Source organism: Schistocerca nitens, chromosome 4 (genome assembly GCF_023898315.1).
Source record: "Schistocerca nitens isolate TAMUIC-IGC-003100 chromosome 4, iqSchNite1.1, whole genome shotgun sequence".
Taxonomy (NCBI): domain Eukaryota; kingdom Metazoa; phylum Arthropoda; class Insecta; order Orthoptera; family Acrididae; genus Schistocerca; species Schistocerca nitens.
In genome coordinates, this window is record NC_064617.1 from 191,459,359 (window position 1) to 191,477,126 (window position 17,768).

At 42.1% G+C, this 17,768-nt stretch overlaps 1 protein-coding gene across 2 annotated transcripts in view; it reads right to left on the minus strand.

Annotated features, from left to right (window-relative positions):
* The window catches only part of LOC126251334 (transcriptional regulator ATRX homolog), a 500,398-nt gene that overhangs the window by 408,614 nt on the left and 74,016 nt on the right, over window positions 1-17,768 (minus strand). For both annotated transcript variants that reach the window (XM_049951680.1, XM_049951678.1), the window contains exons 4-5: window positions 8,000-8,121; window positions 1,167-1,295 (exon numbers count right to left, since the gene is read on the minus strand). In XM_049951680.1, the coding sequence (XP_049807637.1) occupies window positions 1,167-1,295; window positions 8,000-8,121 (251 nt within the window). The remainder of the gene's footprint in view (window positions 1-1,166; window positions 1,296-7,999; window positions 8,122-17,768) is intronic.

Below are 17,768 nucleotides of genomic sequence, written 5' to 3' on the forward strand. Positions count from 1 at the left end.
AAGAAGTTTACAACCAATATATGTATCAAGTTTTCTCTTATGATAGTGGTACAGGGACCTTTAATGTGAAAATTATTTAAAAACTGATGTTTGCTCAGTGAGCTATGAATAAGTGCAAGTCAGGAATTACTAGTGGACGTATACACAGCAAATGAATTATGTAACAAACTGGAGCGAAGACTTAACTGTCATGGTAACGAAATTGAACAGAAAACAGAAGGAACTAAGTGAATGGACAATTAAAAGGGGCGAGGTAGGTAGTTCTTTGTTGCATTCCAACAAACACAAAAAGGCCACAGAACCAACCTAATAGAAGATTAGATGACGACATTAGAAATCATGTAGCAAAAAATTAGATAAAAAGTTATATTCCAAAATTGCAAAGAGCTGCTGATGAAATAAATCTTTATTAACTATCAATATAGTTAACAAAGATTTATTTCATCGGCTGCTTTTGGTGAGTTTGAAAAATGATTTTTTCTAAGGTGTATCAGATGTGTGGCACCACTCACACAATATATATGCATCATCAATAACTTGGATGTTTATCACTTAATAGCACAAATGAATGTCAACTGACTGAGGATTTACTTTTCTGTAGCCAGTTACAAGGTGATGCAATAGGGTTCAACAGTGTACACATTAAATAAGATCTGTCTCTGAGGTAAGGAATCCAGCCTAAATGTGCTCTGGGTGCATTCATGTATCTAAGACACAACTATTTCACTGATTTGTCATTCACTTTCAAAATTTTACCTTTTTTTACACCATGTCTTTTCCATTCACCTATCTGTTTTGAAGAACATATTTCCATGAATGTCATTTTTAAAATTCCACAATTTTATGAGGCTCGATTAAAATCTTATACTCACAAAGAAATATAAGTTGAGAGGCGGGAGAGGTGAAAAACAGTGAAGAAAAGCACTGCTCTAACAACTTGGTATGTACTACCCTTCATTTTCACGTTCATTCATGTATACAATGATACCATGGCAGAAAAGGACACTTCTCCTTGCTTTTTACTTTTTGCTAATTAGCTATCTTTCATTCTAAAAAAAGCAGTCTTTCTGAAATCATTAAAATATTCTTACAAGCTTAACAACTACTGTAGTTCCACTACAGTCAAAGACCACATTACTACAAGTTTGATTGCTAAATCCTTTTACCTTGCAAAAGGCACAAGTGCATTCAGCACAACAATAGAGAGTACCACCTTGGCCACACCAACGACAGTATTTGTCAGTACCATCATCATCAACGGAAAAATCACCATTTCCATAAAATCTGTAACAGTCCTACAAAAAAAAAAAAAAAAAACATATTGTCGGTAAAATATTGTGAGATCAATGTCTTTAAAATATCTAAAACTGATATGTTGATAAAGCTGATTATCAGAATGTATGAGTTTATTACAATAATTAGCTCATTGCAGTAACGGAAGTAACACTGGCTAATGTAAATGTTTAAACATAGTTTTTAGTTTTCTGAATTAAATCACAAATAAAATCTAATGTGATACATATTAGTGATACATTGCTACTTATGTGTCACTAGATTATGCAATTCAGTTCTTAACTTTTAAAACAAATCTATATATAGTCTGGCAACAGAAGGTACATTTTTTTATATCCATGAGTAGAAATACATAAAATGCAAAACTATAACCACATAAAGGCAAAAAAAGATCTTATACTTAGCTCACTAACTGATAGCAACAAACATTTTCAGAAGAAGCAACGCTCGCAACGAAAACGGCAACCACAGAAGCAGGTTTGTTCCGCACTTCCTTCTTGTCCACGTTGTTTCGTACAGCATGACAGGGCCGCGTGTCCAAAACGTTGGGCCACGTGTAATTCATGTAGGAAAAAAGGCCACATTGCTTCTGTGTGTCAGTCACCTAAAGTTCCTGTCAACGAGGACGAGGCATCGGACATGGATGTTAACTGTGTGCTTTCTCAAACAAATAAGTTGATTGTTACTGTTCGTGTTCTGGATAAGGACATTCGCATGCAAGTGGACACTGGCTCTGCAGTAACTCTCATTAATTCTCGCGCGTATTTGGAGTTGGGCTCCCCTCCCTTGTCTCCAGTTACGCGAAATCTGAGAACTTATAATAAACAGAAAATTCCTATCATTGGCCAGTTTGATGCTTCCACTGCCTACAAGTCTATTGTTAGGCCCCTCACGTTTTATGTGGTGGATCATGCGGGCACTAAAAACCTGTTCGGTTATGATGCTTTCCAGTTGTTCGGGTTCTCCATTGATGATGATGATGTGCACCTCATATCTGAGGATATTCCGTATCAACAGCTGGATGGATAGTGTTCTGAATTTTCGTCCGTGTTCTCTGCTGGTCTGGGTCGTGCCAAGGATTTTGAAGCCCACATTACTCTTAAACCTACAGCTCGCCCTAAGTTTTTCTGGGCACGCCCTATTCTGGTGGCGTTGCGTGCACCTGTCAAGGCTGAGATAGACAGGTTAACAGCTTCAGGGATTCTCCTTCCTGTTACCTCAAGCGAATGGGCATCGCCAATCGTAGTGGTTTCTAAACCAAACGGGAGTCTGTGATTGTGTGGTGATTTTAAAGCCACTGTCAACGCTCAGAGCCTCACTGACACTTATCCTCTTCCCCGTCCTGAGGAGTTATTTACCAAGCTCGCTGGGGGCCAGTTCTTGTCCAAACTTGACTTATCGGAGGCGTACCATCAGTTGCCGTTGGATGCTTCTTCCAAGGAATTTCTCATCATCAACACTCCTTGTGGGTTGTATCAGTACCAGGGGTTACAATTTGGCGTCGCTAGCACGCCGGCCATTTTTCAGCGGTTTTTGGAACAGCTCATGGCTTCCGTTCCCGGCTGCATAAACTATCTGGATGACATTGTTGTCACGGGGGCCTCCACTGAGGAGCACCTTCGCAATTTGCGTTCACTGTTTCGGGTTTTGCATTCGGCTGGGTTGAGGTGCAATCGGGACAAGTCACAGTTCTTCCAACCCTCCATTGTGTATCTTGGTTTCCACTTGTCCCATGAGGGTATACGTCCTCTACGTCAGCACGTTGCGGCCATTAACGCTCTACCCCGGCCGTCTACGGTCAAAGAACTTCAGGCGTTTCTAGGCAAGATTGCTTATTATCACAAATTCATTCCATCCGCAGCGGCGGTAGCTCATCCTCTGCATCAGCTGTTACGCAAAAACGTTCCTTTCTGTTGGTCCGACGAGTGTGAGCAGGCTTTTGTCCGCCTGAAGGCTCATTTGCAGTCGGCTCCTTGTCTTGCCACATTCCGTTTGAGTCAGCACTTGGTTCTGGTGACTGACGCGTCACAGTATGGCCTAGGGGCTGTTCTCGCCCATCGGTATGAGGATGGGTCGGAACGACCCATCGCCTATGCTTCCAAGACCCTCAACGATGCGCAACGGCGTTACTCTCAAATCGAAAAGGAGGCGCTCGCTATCATTTATGCTCTAAAAAAGTTCAGCGTTTTTTGTATGGTTCTAAGTTTCACCTCGTCACCGACCACAAGCCGCTGGTCTCTCTGTTCAGCCTATCGGCGTCGCTTCCGGATAAGGCAGCTCACCGCCTGCAACGTTGGGCCTTATACTTGTCTCGTTTTCACTATGAGATTCACTATCACCCCACGGCCCAGCACGCCAACGCTGACGCATTGTCGTGATTGCCGGTGGGCCCCGACCCGGTTTTCGATCGTGATGAACTACTCCACATTGATGAGGAAGAACGTCGTGCGGTCGAGGGTTTTCCACTTACAGGCTCGCAGGTCGCGTCGGCTACTGCGCGGAACCCGGTCCTGCGTCAGGTGATCGGTTTTGTTCAACGGGGTTGGCCGGACAGGACCAAGGGCCGGGCTTCGGATCCCCTTCGAAACTACCATGCCTTGCGCCTTCGTCTGTCTGTTCGTGATGGTGGTGTTCTTCTGGCCACGGATGGTGCATCTCCACGGGTCGTGGTGCCAGCCTCTCTTCGCAAAGATGTCCTCAACCTGTTGCATGAAGGCCATTGGGGTATTTCTCGGACTAAGTCCCTGGCCCGCAGGCATGTTTATTGGCCCGTTATTGATTCGGACATCACCCACATGGTTGTTGCATGTGGTCAGTGTGCTCAACAACTGGCTGCACCTCGTACAATGCCCTCTCCTTGGGCTGATCCGGCGCAGCCATGGAAACGGGTGCACGCTGACTTTGCCAGCCCCTTCCTCGGTACTTATTGGCTACTGTTGATTGACGCCTTCTTGAAGTTTCCGTTTGTTGTTCGATGTCCGTTGCCCACCACTGTGGCGACGACGCTGGCTTTGTCCAAAATCTTTGCGCTAGAAGGTCTTCCATCCACGATCGTCACGGACAATGGCCCTCAGTTCTCTTCGCAGGCCGTGTTTTTTGTACTGGACAAGGGATTCATCATGTTACAGCACCGCCCTTCCATCCGCAATCGAATGGGGAGGTCGAGCACTTGTCCGCACTTTCAAAAGCCAGATGAAAAAATTCCTTAGTGATTTTTCCACAGATGACGCTCTGCTGCAATTTCTGAGTTCTTATCGCTTCACGCCTCTGGGTAATCGCAGCCCTGCTGAACTCTTGCACTCTACTGCACCTGCTTCACCCTGTCAGGCCTTGTGCTGTGTCCCCTAGTGCGGGAATGTGTGGGCGCCGACGTGTGGGCACGAGGGTATGGATCTCGCCCTAAATGGATTCCAGGGGTGGTCAAGGCTCTTCGCGGCCGCCGGCTTTGTGAAATACGTACGGACGACGGCATGGTTGTTCCCCATTACCACCAGATGCGCCCACGAGTGGTGGCCAAGCCGGTGCCACCGCCCCTTCTTTCGCCTCCACCAGCCCGAGAAGCTAGTCCTGTCGCTGCTGCCGATCTACCGTACGTGTTGATGCAGCCAACGTCGCTACCACTTCCGAGTACGCCGGAACCGGCCCCAGTCACGACGCCGCCTTCTCCGGGACCCATCTCGCTGGAACACACCCCCAGGTCCACGACACCTATGGATGCTGCTCCGGAGTTTTCACCCATCATCTCGTCCAAGAGGCATGTTCCACGCACGAGCTTCCGTCCTACACATTTTCGACCATACTCTCGTGTCTCTCCGCGGGATCTTCTCAGAGCCTCACCAGAGGCCATGGATGTCTCCGGACTGTCCATGTCTCCAAGGAAGTGAGTTTTTTTTTTTTTCAAGGGGGGAAAAGTGTTATGACAGTGCCACGACATTTAACAGTGCCGCCACGACAGTACGCGCAAACGGCGATAGAGGCGCTCCGCAACTCGGCTGATCGCGGGAGCGCCACCTAGCTACGAACGGTGCCGGCCGCATGTCACGGCACGGCAGTCAAATAAGAGATACTGAGTTGTTATCATGTAACGAACTATTGATTCTAAGTGAGTGTGTTTGAATATCCACGCAATTATTGCTGATTACAGGTTATAACAGAGATATTCGAAAATCTGACAAACCAGGAGGGCCAAGTTGACAGACAAAATGCTACACATAAGCAAAAGAAAGACTGGTAATATAAGGTAAACACTGGAAGAAACAAAAATCAAAGAAAGGAAAGGAGTGGGCTGCAACAGAGATGAGAAAACATAAGAATGAGACAATTAGGGAAAAAGTAAGTGAAAAGTAGAAAAAAAGCTAAATTCATAAGTGAATAAGGGGTTAAAACAATTGGAAAAATCACTGAGGGGATCCAAGGAAGACAATAGAACAAGAAATCAGTTTAAGTAGTGGCCTTGGCACAGGTTGTAAAGAAGACCATCCATCAAAATGAGTCTACAGTTTTTTAGCTGAGAATGTTATACCTGCGAGCCAGAGCTCCATATGGTGAAACAGGCACTGAAATAATCATTATAATGTAACACAGAATTAGTCTACTGACAGGTCCTTACACACTACCCAAGTAAACCCTCTCTGTGTCATTTCATCCATGTTGACAACAAAGGGGTTATTGCGACAACTTACAAAGCAGACTAACTGTTGCCTAGCTACTGATATTTTTAACATGGGTTGTCTCACAAGAAGTATCTCTTTGTAATAAAGTAGATCCTACACTTGATCCAAGTGATGTAGGTTGTGGTAGGAGAGTACACAGAACCAGTTTAGCAGTTTACTTGGACAAGGATCACATGGTAAGGAAATAGGCCAAGGAGGTGCACAGGAGCTGCAAGGAACAGGTGTTTCGCCTGAGCATGGAGACAAGTCAAAGTGCAAGTACTGTTCTTTTGCTAGTGAATTTTAACAAATGGAAAGACTACTTTTATCAGCACAAATATCAACATTAACCAACATAACATGTGAATTAGATAAGGACCAGGTGAGCCTGGGCAGTAAAAATGATATTCCACTAAATCAAGCTTATCAGTAGCACCATGTGTCTATATGGTAAAGATGTCATCAAAATTATGGAATCAATGAACTCATACACTCTAGGCTACCCATCTCCAACACCTAAGCGACTCATAAAGAGGATGGTATAAGATTCAGTCATCCCATTTCCCACACTCATCTGCCACACCAATATGTATGGGTCCCTCTCAAGGATGACAAAATAAGTGGGGAGTATGAAATTGGTTAAGACAATGAGGAAGGACATCATAGCACTGCTTTCAAATCAGTGGTAGTTCATCGAATGCTCTGCAGCACACCTGTCACATACATAATTCCATTAACTGTAGTTACAAACAAATTTCCTATGCTGACACATCCACCTTTATACTACCGACTCATCTCAAAGTCACAGTGTGTACCTTTCCTCACTGTATAACATTGTTTGTGAATGATGTGGTTCCTTCTTCTAATCATCAAATCTTCCAAATACTGAAGCCACAACTTTGTCGTAGAAAATATGACTGGTTCTCACCAGCCTCTTGGCCTCAACTTATCCTGATTTCTGCTGACAAATTGGAAGAGGAGGACACTTTTTGGCAAATGGCACATATTACCTATCTACAGTGCCTGTAGACACATTCATCCATAAGTGAGATGTGTCCATAATTTATACACAATTCATTAGCTCACTATGGGTGAAATTGTAGATACAGTCATAATAGCATCTACCAGAGCAAAAATACACAGTATGTGATGAACATTTCACCCTTGAGCAATAAATGCCAACTTAAAAGACTGAAAAAATACAAATATGCAATGTTATCAGTTAAATCTGGCAGGAAGTTTCATATCAGTGCACACACTGCTGCAGAATGAAAATCTCATTCTAGAAACATCCTCCAGGTTGTGGCTAAGCCACGTCTCCGCAATACCCTTTCTTCCAGGAGTGCTAGTTCTGCAAGATTCGCAGAAGAGCTTCTCTGAGGTTTGGAAAGTAGGAGATGAGGCACTGGCAGAATTGAAGCTGTGAGGGTGGGTCATGAGTCGTGCTTGGATAGCTCAGATGGTAGAGCACTTGCCCGCAAGAGGCAATGGTCCCGAGTTCGAGTCTCGGTTCGGCACACAGTTTTAATCTGCCAGGAAGTTTCGTATCAGCTCACACTCCGCTGCAGAGTGAAAAATCTCATTCTGGAAATGTATCAGTTATCTCGTTCAGCAGATCATCCGAGTTGCTGCTTCAATCAGTTCTCTCACACCAAGCAAAGCAAGCTTTGATATGAAAATCACTGCAAGTCACATTTCATTCAATAAAATATGTAACGTATTTTAATGTTATGACACCATGTTTACATCTTGATCAGTATGTGCTGCTTACAGTACATGAGACTAATTGGTCCATAAACATAATGGGTGCTACAGATATCACTAATAACATAAATAAATGCAAATATATTCTGGATGGTCAAGCAGCACACAACTATAATAAAACCATGGTTCAGATACCAAATCTTATCTCCTTTCAATTGCATCTAACATAACATAGCTGGCAATAACTAAGAAAACACACGTCATTAATCCACAAAAACTAAGGCAATATTTTGATTTTGCAAAACTGTGAAACATAATGTAAGCTATAGTTTCAGGAGTCAGTTCATTACTTTGCACAAGAGAACGTCCAACACTGGATGTGACAGAACTTCACTGCCATTCACAACGCGGCTACGCAGTTCCTTTGCACAAGAGGTACATCTTACTTGTTTGCTCAAAAGTTCTTCTATACCTATAAAACAATAACAAATAAACTGACAGTTAGTAAATTATCTCTATTAGTGCATATAATAGAAACATACAAAACAACATACATTGTCATTCTCCACCTTTGCAGTTTTGTGGTTCGGATTTACTTTAAGACTAATGATGTTATTTAAATAAATAGGTACTGGCATGAAGGGAGGAAAACTTTATAAACAGATGGTAGAACAATTGTAAAACAATTAATGAAAAAAACATAGAACCCACTGAGTTCTTGTAATTAGTGCAGTTGAGGACAATGACCTGGCAGACAACAAAACAAACAAACTGAAGTGAGGCTTTGGGTGGCTTTGATGAACAAAAGGGAGTTTTTAAACATTAAGTTTCCCATGTTTCTGAAAGGGGAAATTTACAATCAAGTGTGCATTACAAGTTCTTAATTATGGCAGTGATACAATATTTGTGACCTCTACTACAATTGCTTATTGGTCATTGCGCAACTTCAATCAACAATATTCCATGGTGCTTATTTTTCAACTTTCTACAAGTTTGGTTCCCGCTCCCTTATCAACAAAAAGTCTAGTCTGTGAAATTGTTTAGCACAACAAAACAACTGTAAAGGGTCCCTCAATGTTCATGAAATTCTGAAATTTTCACTTCAATCACTTGTATACACTAGCAATATAAATCATAACAAGTTTTCATTACTTTAATTGTCACATGTAGCTTGTGATTTGCTAGTGTTAAATAAATATGAAAAAACACTGAATGTTTTACATTAAAATTAAGTTTAGTAAATAAAAACATCAAAAAAGTTTTGCATAACCTCGGTTCCGAGAACTCCGGAACCTGTACAGAAAATTGGAACAGAGATCAACATAAATGTCATTGCTGCCCTTTTTATTGCTTACAAAAACCACACACTGCATGTTGTACCACCATACAGCGAGACCTTAAGAGGTGGTGGTCCAGATTGCTGTACACACCGGTACTTCTAATACCCAGTAGCACATTCTCTTGCACTGATGCATGCCTGTATTTGGTGTGGCATACTATCATCAAGGCACTATTGGTCCAGATTGTCCCACTCCTCAACGGCGATTTGGCGTAGATCATGGGTCATGTCATCCATAAACAGACCTTTTCAATCTATCCCCGGCGTGTTTGATAGGGTTCATGTCTCGAGAACATGCTGGTCACTCTAGTCGAGCAATGTCATTATCCTGAAGGAAGTCATTCACAAGATGTGCATGATAGGGGTGTGACCTGTCATCCATGACAACGCATGCCTCGCCAATATGCTGTCGATATGGTTGCACTATTGGTCGGAGGATGGCATTCACGTATCGTACAGCCATTACGGCGCCTTCCAAGATCACCAATGGCGTATATAGGTTGTCTGGTTGAAGGCATATGTGACACTCATCGGCGAAGAGGATGTGATGCCAATCCTGAGTGGTCCATTCGACATGTTGTTGGGCCCATCTGTACCGTGCTGCAAGGTGCCGTGGTTCCAAAGACATACCTCGCCACTAACGTCAGGAATGAATTTGCGCATCATGCAGCCTATTGCGCACAGTTTGAGTCAAAACACGACGTCCTATGGCTTCACGAAAAGCATTATTCAACATGGTGGCATTGCTTTCAGGGTTCTTCTGAGCCATAATCTGCAGGTATCAGTCATCAACTGCAGTAGTAGCCCTTAGGCGGCCTGAGCGAGGCATGTCTCTCTGTAACTGCTCCATGTCCGAACAACACCACTTTGGTTCACTTCGAGATGCCTAGACATTTCCCTTGGTGAGAGCCCTTCCTGTCACAAAGTAACAATGTGGATGCGATCGAACCGCGGTATTGACTGTCTAGGCATGGTTGAACTACAGACAACAAGAGCCATGTACCTCCTTCCTGGTGGAATGACTGGAACTGATCGGCTGTCGGACCACGTCCATCTAATAGGCGCTGTTCATGCATAGTTTTTTACATCTTTGGGCAGGTTTAGTGACATCTCTGAACAGTCAAAGGGACTGTGCCTGTGATACAATACCCACAGTAAACGTCTATGTCCAGGAGTTCTGGGAACCGGGGTGATGCAAAACTTTTTTTGATGTGTGTATTATTAGGTAAACTTAGAAATCATCACCACCACCACCACCACACTGATTTCTTTTATAATATCCATATTTTTATGACATTATGTGCTTGGTTTACTTAATTTGTAAGCAAATACGAAGTTGTCTTTCGCATATGATTTTTCAACACTTTTTTCCAACAATGTATGCTAATGGTGCAAAGGGACTTTTGTGACTTGCTTTCTCAAGGATGATAAAAATGGCATTAGTTTTTTCCTTTTTTCCAGCTCATCGCATACATTAAGGAAACTTTTTTGTCAGGCAAGTTTCTAATCAAACATCTGAGACAAACTATCCCTCAACCAGCAAATTTTACACTTTTCTTTAACAATCTAAAAGTGATATAGCTTACAAAAAAGTAAAATGGAGCAGTGGTGATTCAAAACGTTTACATTTGTTGACAAAAAGCAGATATTTCTATTTCAGGAATTTACCAAGATGGTGGTACGCAATTCAAACTCTCTTATGAATTAAAAGGGTTAGGGAAACATTACACTGGATCTGCAGACAAGGAAAAATGTTTTTCTACAGAAATAATGAACAATTTCTGTAATATGTCATTAAGATGCTTTGGAACAGATGAAGAAAATAGATAATGTGAATTTTATGATGTTTCAACACCAAAAAGGATGACTGGCCTTCATGGCTAAAACACATGGAAGAAAGATCGCTGAAGTCCACTCCAATGCAAACTGTAAACAGAAAATGGACTTATGAAGAAATGGAACATCGGTTTGCCATTCATCACCATGGTGCATCAAAATAGATGAGTCAACAACAACCAGCATAATCAGTTATGCTGGTAACTGTGAAACAATGTCATTTTTCTGCAAAAATCAGAAACAGCAATAACCACAGCAGTGTCAAGAATTCCAGTGAGCAGAGGTATCTTGCACTACTTTAATTCCAGTCTATCTGAAATTGTTGTTGATGCAAGACCAGTGATGGAAATGGAGTTTACTTATTAATAACTGCTGCAGAAGTTTTTGGGCACAACTGAAAATTGGAAATACATCATACTTATATTTAAGACCTTACAAAAATTTTAAGAGAAGTTAGGTATACAAAAAAGGCATAAATTTAACCTTAAAAACTGCAAAGAATTGATGTTTGACTAGGATGGAAAGTTATTCCCTGCACTCACAGCTGTTGAAAAGATTGATAATCTGACAACAGTAACTTTTCAAGGCAGTAAGAAATCTCTGGAGTACCAGCATCTCCAGAAGAGCAAACCATTGTGTTTACCAAATAGCGGAGAAGTGGGGTATATAATTGATAAATTCAAGTACTTTGTTGTGATACAGCAGCAAGCAATACTTGTCAACTAAATGATTCGTATAAAAATCTAGAACAACTATTAAATAATAGCTGGTTGTGCTTCAACTGCCATCATATTTTTAGTCAGTTGTGAGGAGCTGTTTTGACACACTGGTTGTGCAATTTCTGCTCAAAACATAACACTTTTCACAGATACAGAGAAACCTGGATGTAAACTGACAAGGTTTACATTATTCGTAACAATAAGGTGCCTGGTGTTCTCCAGCCTACTATTCTTGGATTTCTTGAACATCACATTTTCACAAACATGAGAAATTTCGAGAGCCTTCTACAAACGGTAAATACAACAAATATTTTCTGTCAATCAGCTTTAGTCTAGTGATCCGCAGCATGCCAGGCAACAACACTAACCGATACTCCACATTGCATGCAGCACAGCTTGTAGCATTACTGTCTCTCCTGGGAGAAATAGTGATCCGTTGTTTCATAACTTCTCACTAGAGTCGACTACACCATCGTAATCTATATTTGGTCATTGGTCCTGTTCGTGGCAGTGATGGAGGGTTCTCACGTTCAGATCATGTTGTCACATTCTCTTTAGTATGATGTACATCTAAGGCAGACCTCCAATCAAATCTTTGTTATTATCAAGTGGGCTCTCAATTTCCTTGATTGAGAAGTCCTCATCATCTGTGCCTCAGGAGTGTAATAGGGCTTCATATGGAGTGCATGGACAATGTCTCTGAGCTTTCGTCTCCTTTATGAATGGAGATAATCTTTGACTCTATATGTGACATCCAATACACGGTGAAGGATACAATATTCCCCAAGGTAGTCTTTATATTTTCTGATAATCCTACTTTCTGCACAGTTGTAAGAATCAATACCATGTTTCCCAAGCTGTATCTCATTGGCTGCTGGTGGGTGTTACAGCACTCCTCCTCCTGAGCATCTATGGACTGTACGCAAGTCAGCTGTTGTGCTTCTTTGATCCTGATGATGAAGAAAATCTGACAAAATCTTGTTAAAGCATTCTGTGAGACTGTTCATCTAATGGTTGTTGGCCATTGTCATTCTGTGGGTAATTCTGCAGTATGAAATTACGTCTGATACTAGTCTCGGCTGAAAAAGTTTTCCATGATTGGAGATTATCACAAAGAGGACAAGAGAACAACAGAGCGATCCTAGAAACAGAAGAGAGTAAAACAAGAAAGCAGATTACAGTGGCTGGCCGACAACAAGAATAAAAAGAAAAAGCCAGCCACTCCGAAACACATTAGAACTTCCACCCTAAAAGCATTAGCATGGTGGACACGGGGACAAAAGACATGTGCTAAAACCTACATCGAAGTATAAAACCCATTCTCATGGATAAAACTTAATACTAAAGCTGCTGCTGAGGCATCGTCACCCAACATCAAAGCTAGGGAGCTGGGAAAGTTAAGAGTCCGCTGAAGAGCGGCTAAAGTGGGCAGTCCAGCAAGAGGTGGATGACTGTCATTTGGAAGCCACAGTGACACAGAGGTGGGTCCTCACAATGAAGAAGGTAACCATGCGTTAGCCTTGTATGGCCAAAGCGGAGCAGTCAGAGGACAACAGATCCCATGCAAGAGGACCGTATGGAAGACTTTCACACATTCGTCATCTATTTAATGACATGCAGCTTGTTGTGCATATCGTTATGCCATTCCATCTCCCAAAGCCTGAAAACCCTGCACAACAAGTTAGTACACAGGAGAAATGACGCGTCAGGTCATGAGCGGATGTGCTCAAGAGCGCGAGATATGGCTGCCAGCTCTGCGGTGAAAACACTGCAGCCATCTGGCAAGGAGTGCTGTTCAGTATGTCCTCCATGAACATACGCAAAGCCTACGTGACCCTCAGCCATTGAGCCGTCGGTGTAAACCACTTCAGAGCCCCGGAACACATCAAGAATCGAAAGGAAGTGACAGCGGAGAGCGGCGGGGTTAACAGAGTCCTTAGGGCCATGCAAAAGGTCAAGACGAAGCTGTGGCTTAGGCGTACATCATGGAGGCATACGTGAATGGACCGCAAGTAGAGGTGGTAAAGGGAAGAACACCAGTTCGGAGAAGGGACTGTGCGCGAACCACAATCGTTAGCCCCGACCTTGGCCGCCAATGCAGGAGATGGACTGCCATGGGTGGGTAAAGGAGATAGTAATTTGGATGCTCGGGAGAACTACGAAGTCTGATCTGCAATGGAATGACCCCAGCCTCCACCAGTACACTGGTCACCGGACTTATCATAAAAGCTCCTGTCGCTAGTCGAACCCTGCAGTGGTGCACAGGGTCGAGTAAATGCAATGCTGAAGGCGCTGCCAAACTATAAACCACACTCCCACAGTCAATTCGGGATTGGACAAGGGCTCTGTAGAGCTGCAGCAGCGTAGCACGATCTGCACCCCGATTGGTGTTGCTCAGGCAACGGAGGGCATTGAGGTGCTGCCAGCAATTCCGCTTAAGCTGACGAAGATAAGGAAGCTACGTCAATCAAGCGTCAAAAACCAGTCCTAAGAATCAATATGTCTCCACTACAGTGAGTGGATTGTCATGAAGGTAAAGTTGTGGGTCGAGATGAATGGTACGACACCAACGCCAGTGCATGACACACGACTTTGCAGCTGAAAACTGGAAGCCGTGGGCTAGAGTCCATGACTGTGCCTTGTGGATGGCTCCCTGTAGGCACCGCTCAGCAACACCAGTACTGGAGCAGCAGTAAAAAATGCAGAAGTCATCTGCATACAGAGAAAATGAGACGGAGGGCCCGACAGTTGCTGCTAGACCGTCAATGGCCACTAAAATAGAGACACACTCAATACAGAGCCCTGTGGGACTCCATTCTCCTGGATATGGATGGAACCATGGGAGGCGCCAACTTGGACACGGAAAGTACAGAGTGACAGAAAGTTTTGGATAAAAATCGGGAGCAGGTCCCGGAGACACCACTCATAGAAAGTGGCAAAGATATGATGTCTCCAGGTCATGTTGTATGCTTTACGTAGGTCAAGAAAGACGGCAACCACGTGTCGGCATCTGGAAAAGGCTGTTTGGATGACAGACTTGAGGGACACAAGATTATCAGTGTTCCAAGATGGCCGCCGAGTAAGTGACGCCAGAAACTATTTCCAGAAAGTTAAGTGATTTAGACAGGAATATAATTTAGTTTAACGCCGATAACAAATTAAATAACTGCATGAGTGTATCGTTTAGTCTTGCCGTTGAAGGTTTGACTTTTCTTTGCGTATTTTTTTCGGAAAACACAAAAAGATCGTAACTTCGTGAAGTCGCGCTTCGGCTTAAATTTTGTAAACGTGTTTGTCTCTTGTTTCACAATAATTTAACTAGTTTCTCGGTAACAAATAAGTAAACTACCGTAAATAGCGTATAACTTCATTGTTTTAAAACAGATTTCAGAAAAACAGCGTAACTTTATATCAGAAACTTGCTTATATACATTTGTTTATAGGCCTAATTCTCGTAACGTTTTTGGAGAATCAAACTTTTTCATTCCATCGAGTGAAATATATAATAAATAGCGTATACCTTCATTGTTTTAATACAGATCTCAGAAAAACAGCGGAATTTTAAATCAGAAACTTGCTTATATACATTTGTGAATAGGCTTAATTCTTGTAACGTCTTTTTTTTTATTTTCGGTAATTTAATTGATTTATTCTAGCTAAAGTATTATTTTTGCCATGAGTGAGAAGTGCCTGACTTGCCGTAGAATTGTTAGTTCCGGGGTTTGGTGTGATGGATGCAGTAGTTTTTTTCACTGGGGGGACTGCAGTGGCGTGGGTGTCAGGGAAGTGGATCAGGCTCATCAGTGGTTATGTAGGATTTGCAGCAGAGATAGGAAGATAGTGGAACAGGAGGGGAAAATTGCTGCCCTTCAGGCTGAGCTAGATCAGGCTAGGGAAGATCTGGACAGGTTAAGGAGGGAGAAGGGCAAATAGAGGTGGGAAGTGGCAACAGGTAACAGAAGGAACAGGCCTAGAACTAAGTCTGACAGTTTTGTGGTGAATGTCAAAAATAAGTTTGACCTGTTGCTTCAGTTAGAAACTGATGAGCCTCAAGCAGAGGTAGGTGTAGACAGGACACAACAAACTTTCAATAGGAAATTGAAAAAGAATGTACGAAAGTCATTGAAAAGGAAGAAAGTTTTGTTGTTAGGCAGTTCTCATGCCAGAGGTGTAGGCCAACTTCTGCAGGAGGAATTAGGACCAGAATACCAGGTCACAAATTTTTTCAAACCAAGTGCTAGTCTGGATCAGGTGACAGAGGATTTAGGTTCACTCTGTAAAGGATTTACCAGGGAAGACACCGTGGTTATTGTGGGAGGGCCAGGGAACAGCATCGACAGAGATCTTGGGTACAGTATAGAGTGTGACCTGGTAAAGATTGCATCGGCATCGAGACACACCAATGTTGAATTTGTATCTGTCCTGAGACGCCATGACCGGCCTCATTTGAACTCTTCTGTTGGGAGAGTTAATCTCAGTGGGTGGGACTATACCAGGCACGGCCTACATCTCAACAGGAAAGGGAAGGGGAAACTGGCTGGGGTAATAGCAGGAAATTTAAGGGGGGAGGCACTGCCATCAATGGTAAAATACCAGTGGTTACAGGTGTTGGAGCAGCACATTTTTTAGGATAGGTAAGACAGAAAGATGTCAAGTTCTACGAGAGGTCTGGATTGAAACAAATCTTCAGTTTAGGAAAGAAATTAAACAGCACAATTCTAGCACATTGGATCACCAATCACAGCTGTCAATTATAAATTTTCACCAATCACCAGAAATTTTATCTCCACCAAGTTGTATCTCAGTCCTAGGTAATTGCATTGATGAATTAAAGTCGCCCAACCCAGTTGACATAATCTGCCTCTCTGAACACCATATGACCACTGGTATAGGAACTAGGCCTAAGCACAATGAGAAACTCAGACAGGAGAGTACTGCAAATGTTAGAATAAGGAAAGGTTCTCATAAAAGTATAATTAAAAATATGGATAAGGTAAATGTAAGTGGATATAAGCTCTCTGCACATGTAATGAGAGAAAATTTGGAGAAAGGAGGAGTTGCCATATATGTCAAAAGTTATCATTGTGCAAAAAGTATAGAAACAAAAAAGTTTTGTGTAGAGAAACATATAGAAGCATGTGCCTGTGAGCTTAAATTAAATAAAGGTACATTTATAATTGTAACTGTATATAGGTCCCCATAAGGAAATTTTCATCTATTTCTGAAAAATTTGGACTCCTTGTTGTGCTATCTGTCAGACAGGGGGAAGCAAATTATTATTTGTGGGGACTTCAATGTAGATTATCTGAAAGAGGGTAATAGGAAAAATGACCTTGAAGTAGTACTCGGTTCTTTCAATTTGACACCCGTTGTTGATTTTCCTACTCGGGTGGTAAAGGATAGCAGCTCACTGATAGATAACTTCTTTATAGACCAAGATAAGTTTAACCAGATAAATGCTCAGCCTGTTGAGAATGGTCTTTCTGATCATGGTGCACAGCTAGTTACAATATATGACATAGCTCCATTCAGCAATACTAAACAGTCCTCCAAAGTAGTACGTTCAGTCAACGATTTAACAATTGCAAATTTCAGGGAAAGCCTACAGCAGTTAGACTGGGATGAGGTGTACCGTGAACCTGATGCCAATTTAAAATATAATTTATTTCATGACATTTTTGTAAATGCATTTGAAAACTGCTTCCCCAAGAAAATAGTTAAATATACTCGTAAGAAACCTTGTAACAAACCATGGCTTACTAAAGGTATAAAAATATCTTGTAACCGGAAAAGGGAAATGTATCTGACAGCAAGAAAGAGTAGTGACCCAGAAACTATCAAACAATATAAAAAGTACTGTGTTATATTAAGAAAAGTTATTAAAAAATCCAGAAGTATGTGTATCATGTCTGAAATCAGTAACTCTGATAATAAAATTAAAACAATTTGGAATATTATTAAAAGAGAAACAGGTCAACCAAGAGCACAGGAAGACAGTATTACCATCAAATTGAATGAAAACTTTACGAACAAAAAGTCAGAAGTGGAAAATATTTTTAATAATCATTTTCTGAATGTTGTGGATATAGTAGGATCCAGGTGTTCATTAGAAGATGCTAGGCTGTTAATGGAAGAGGCCATACCTATGCAATTTGATAGAATTGAAATCTCACCCACTTCTCCCTCTGAAATTAGGAAAATAATAAACTTGCTTAAAAGCAAAAA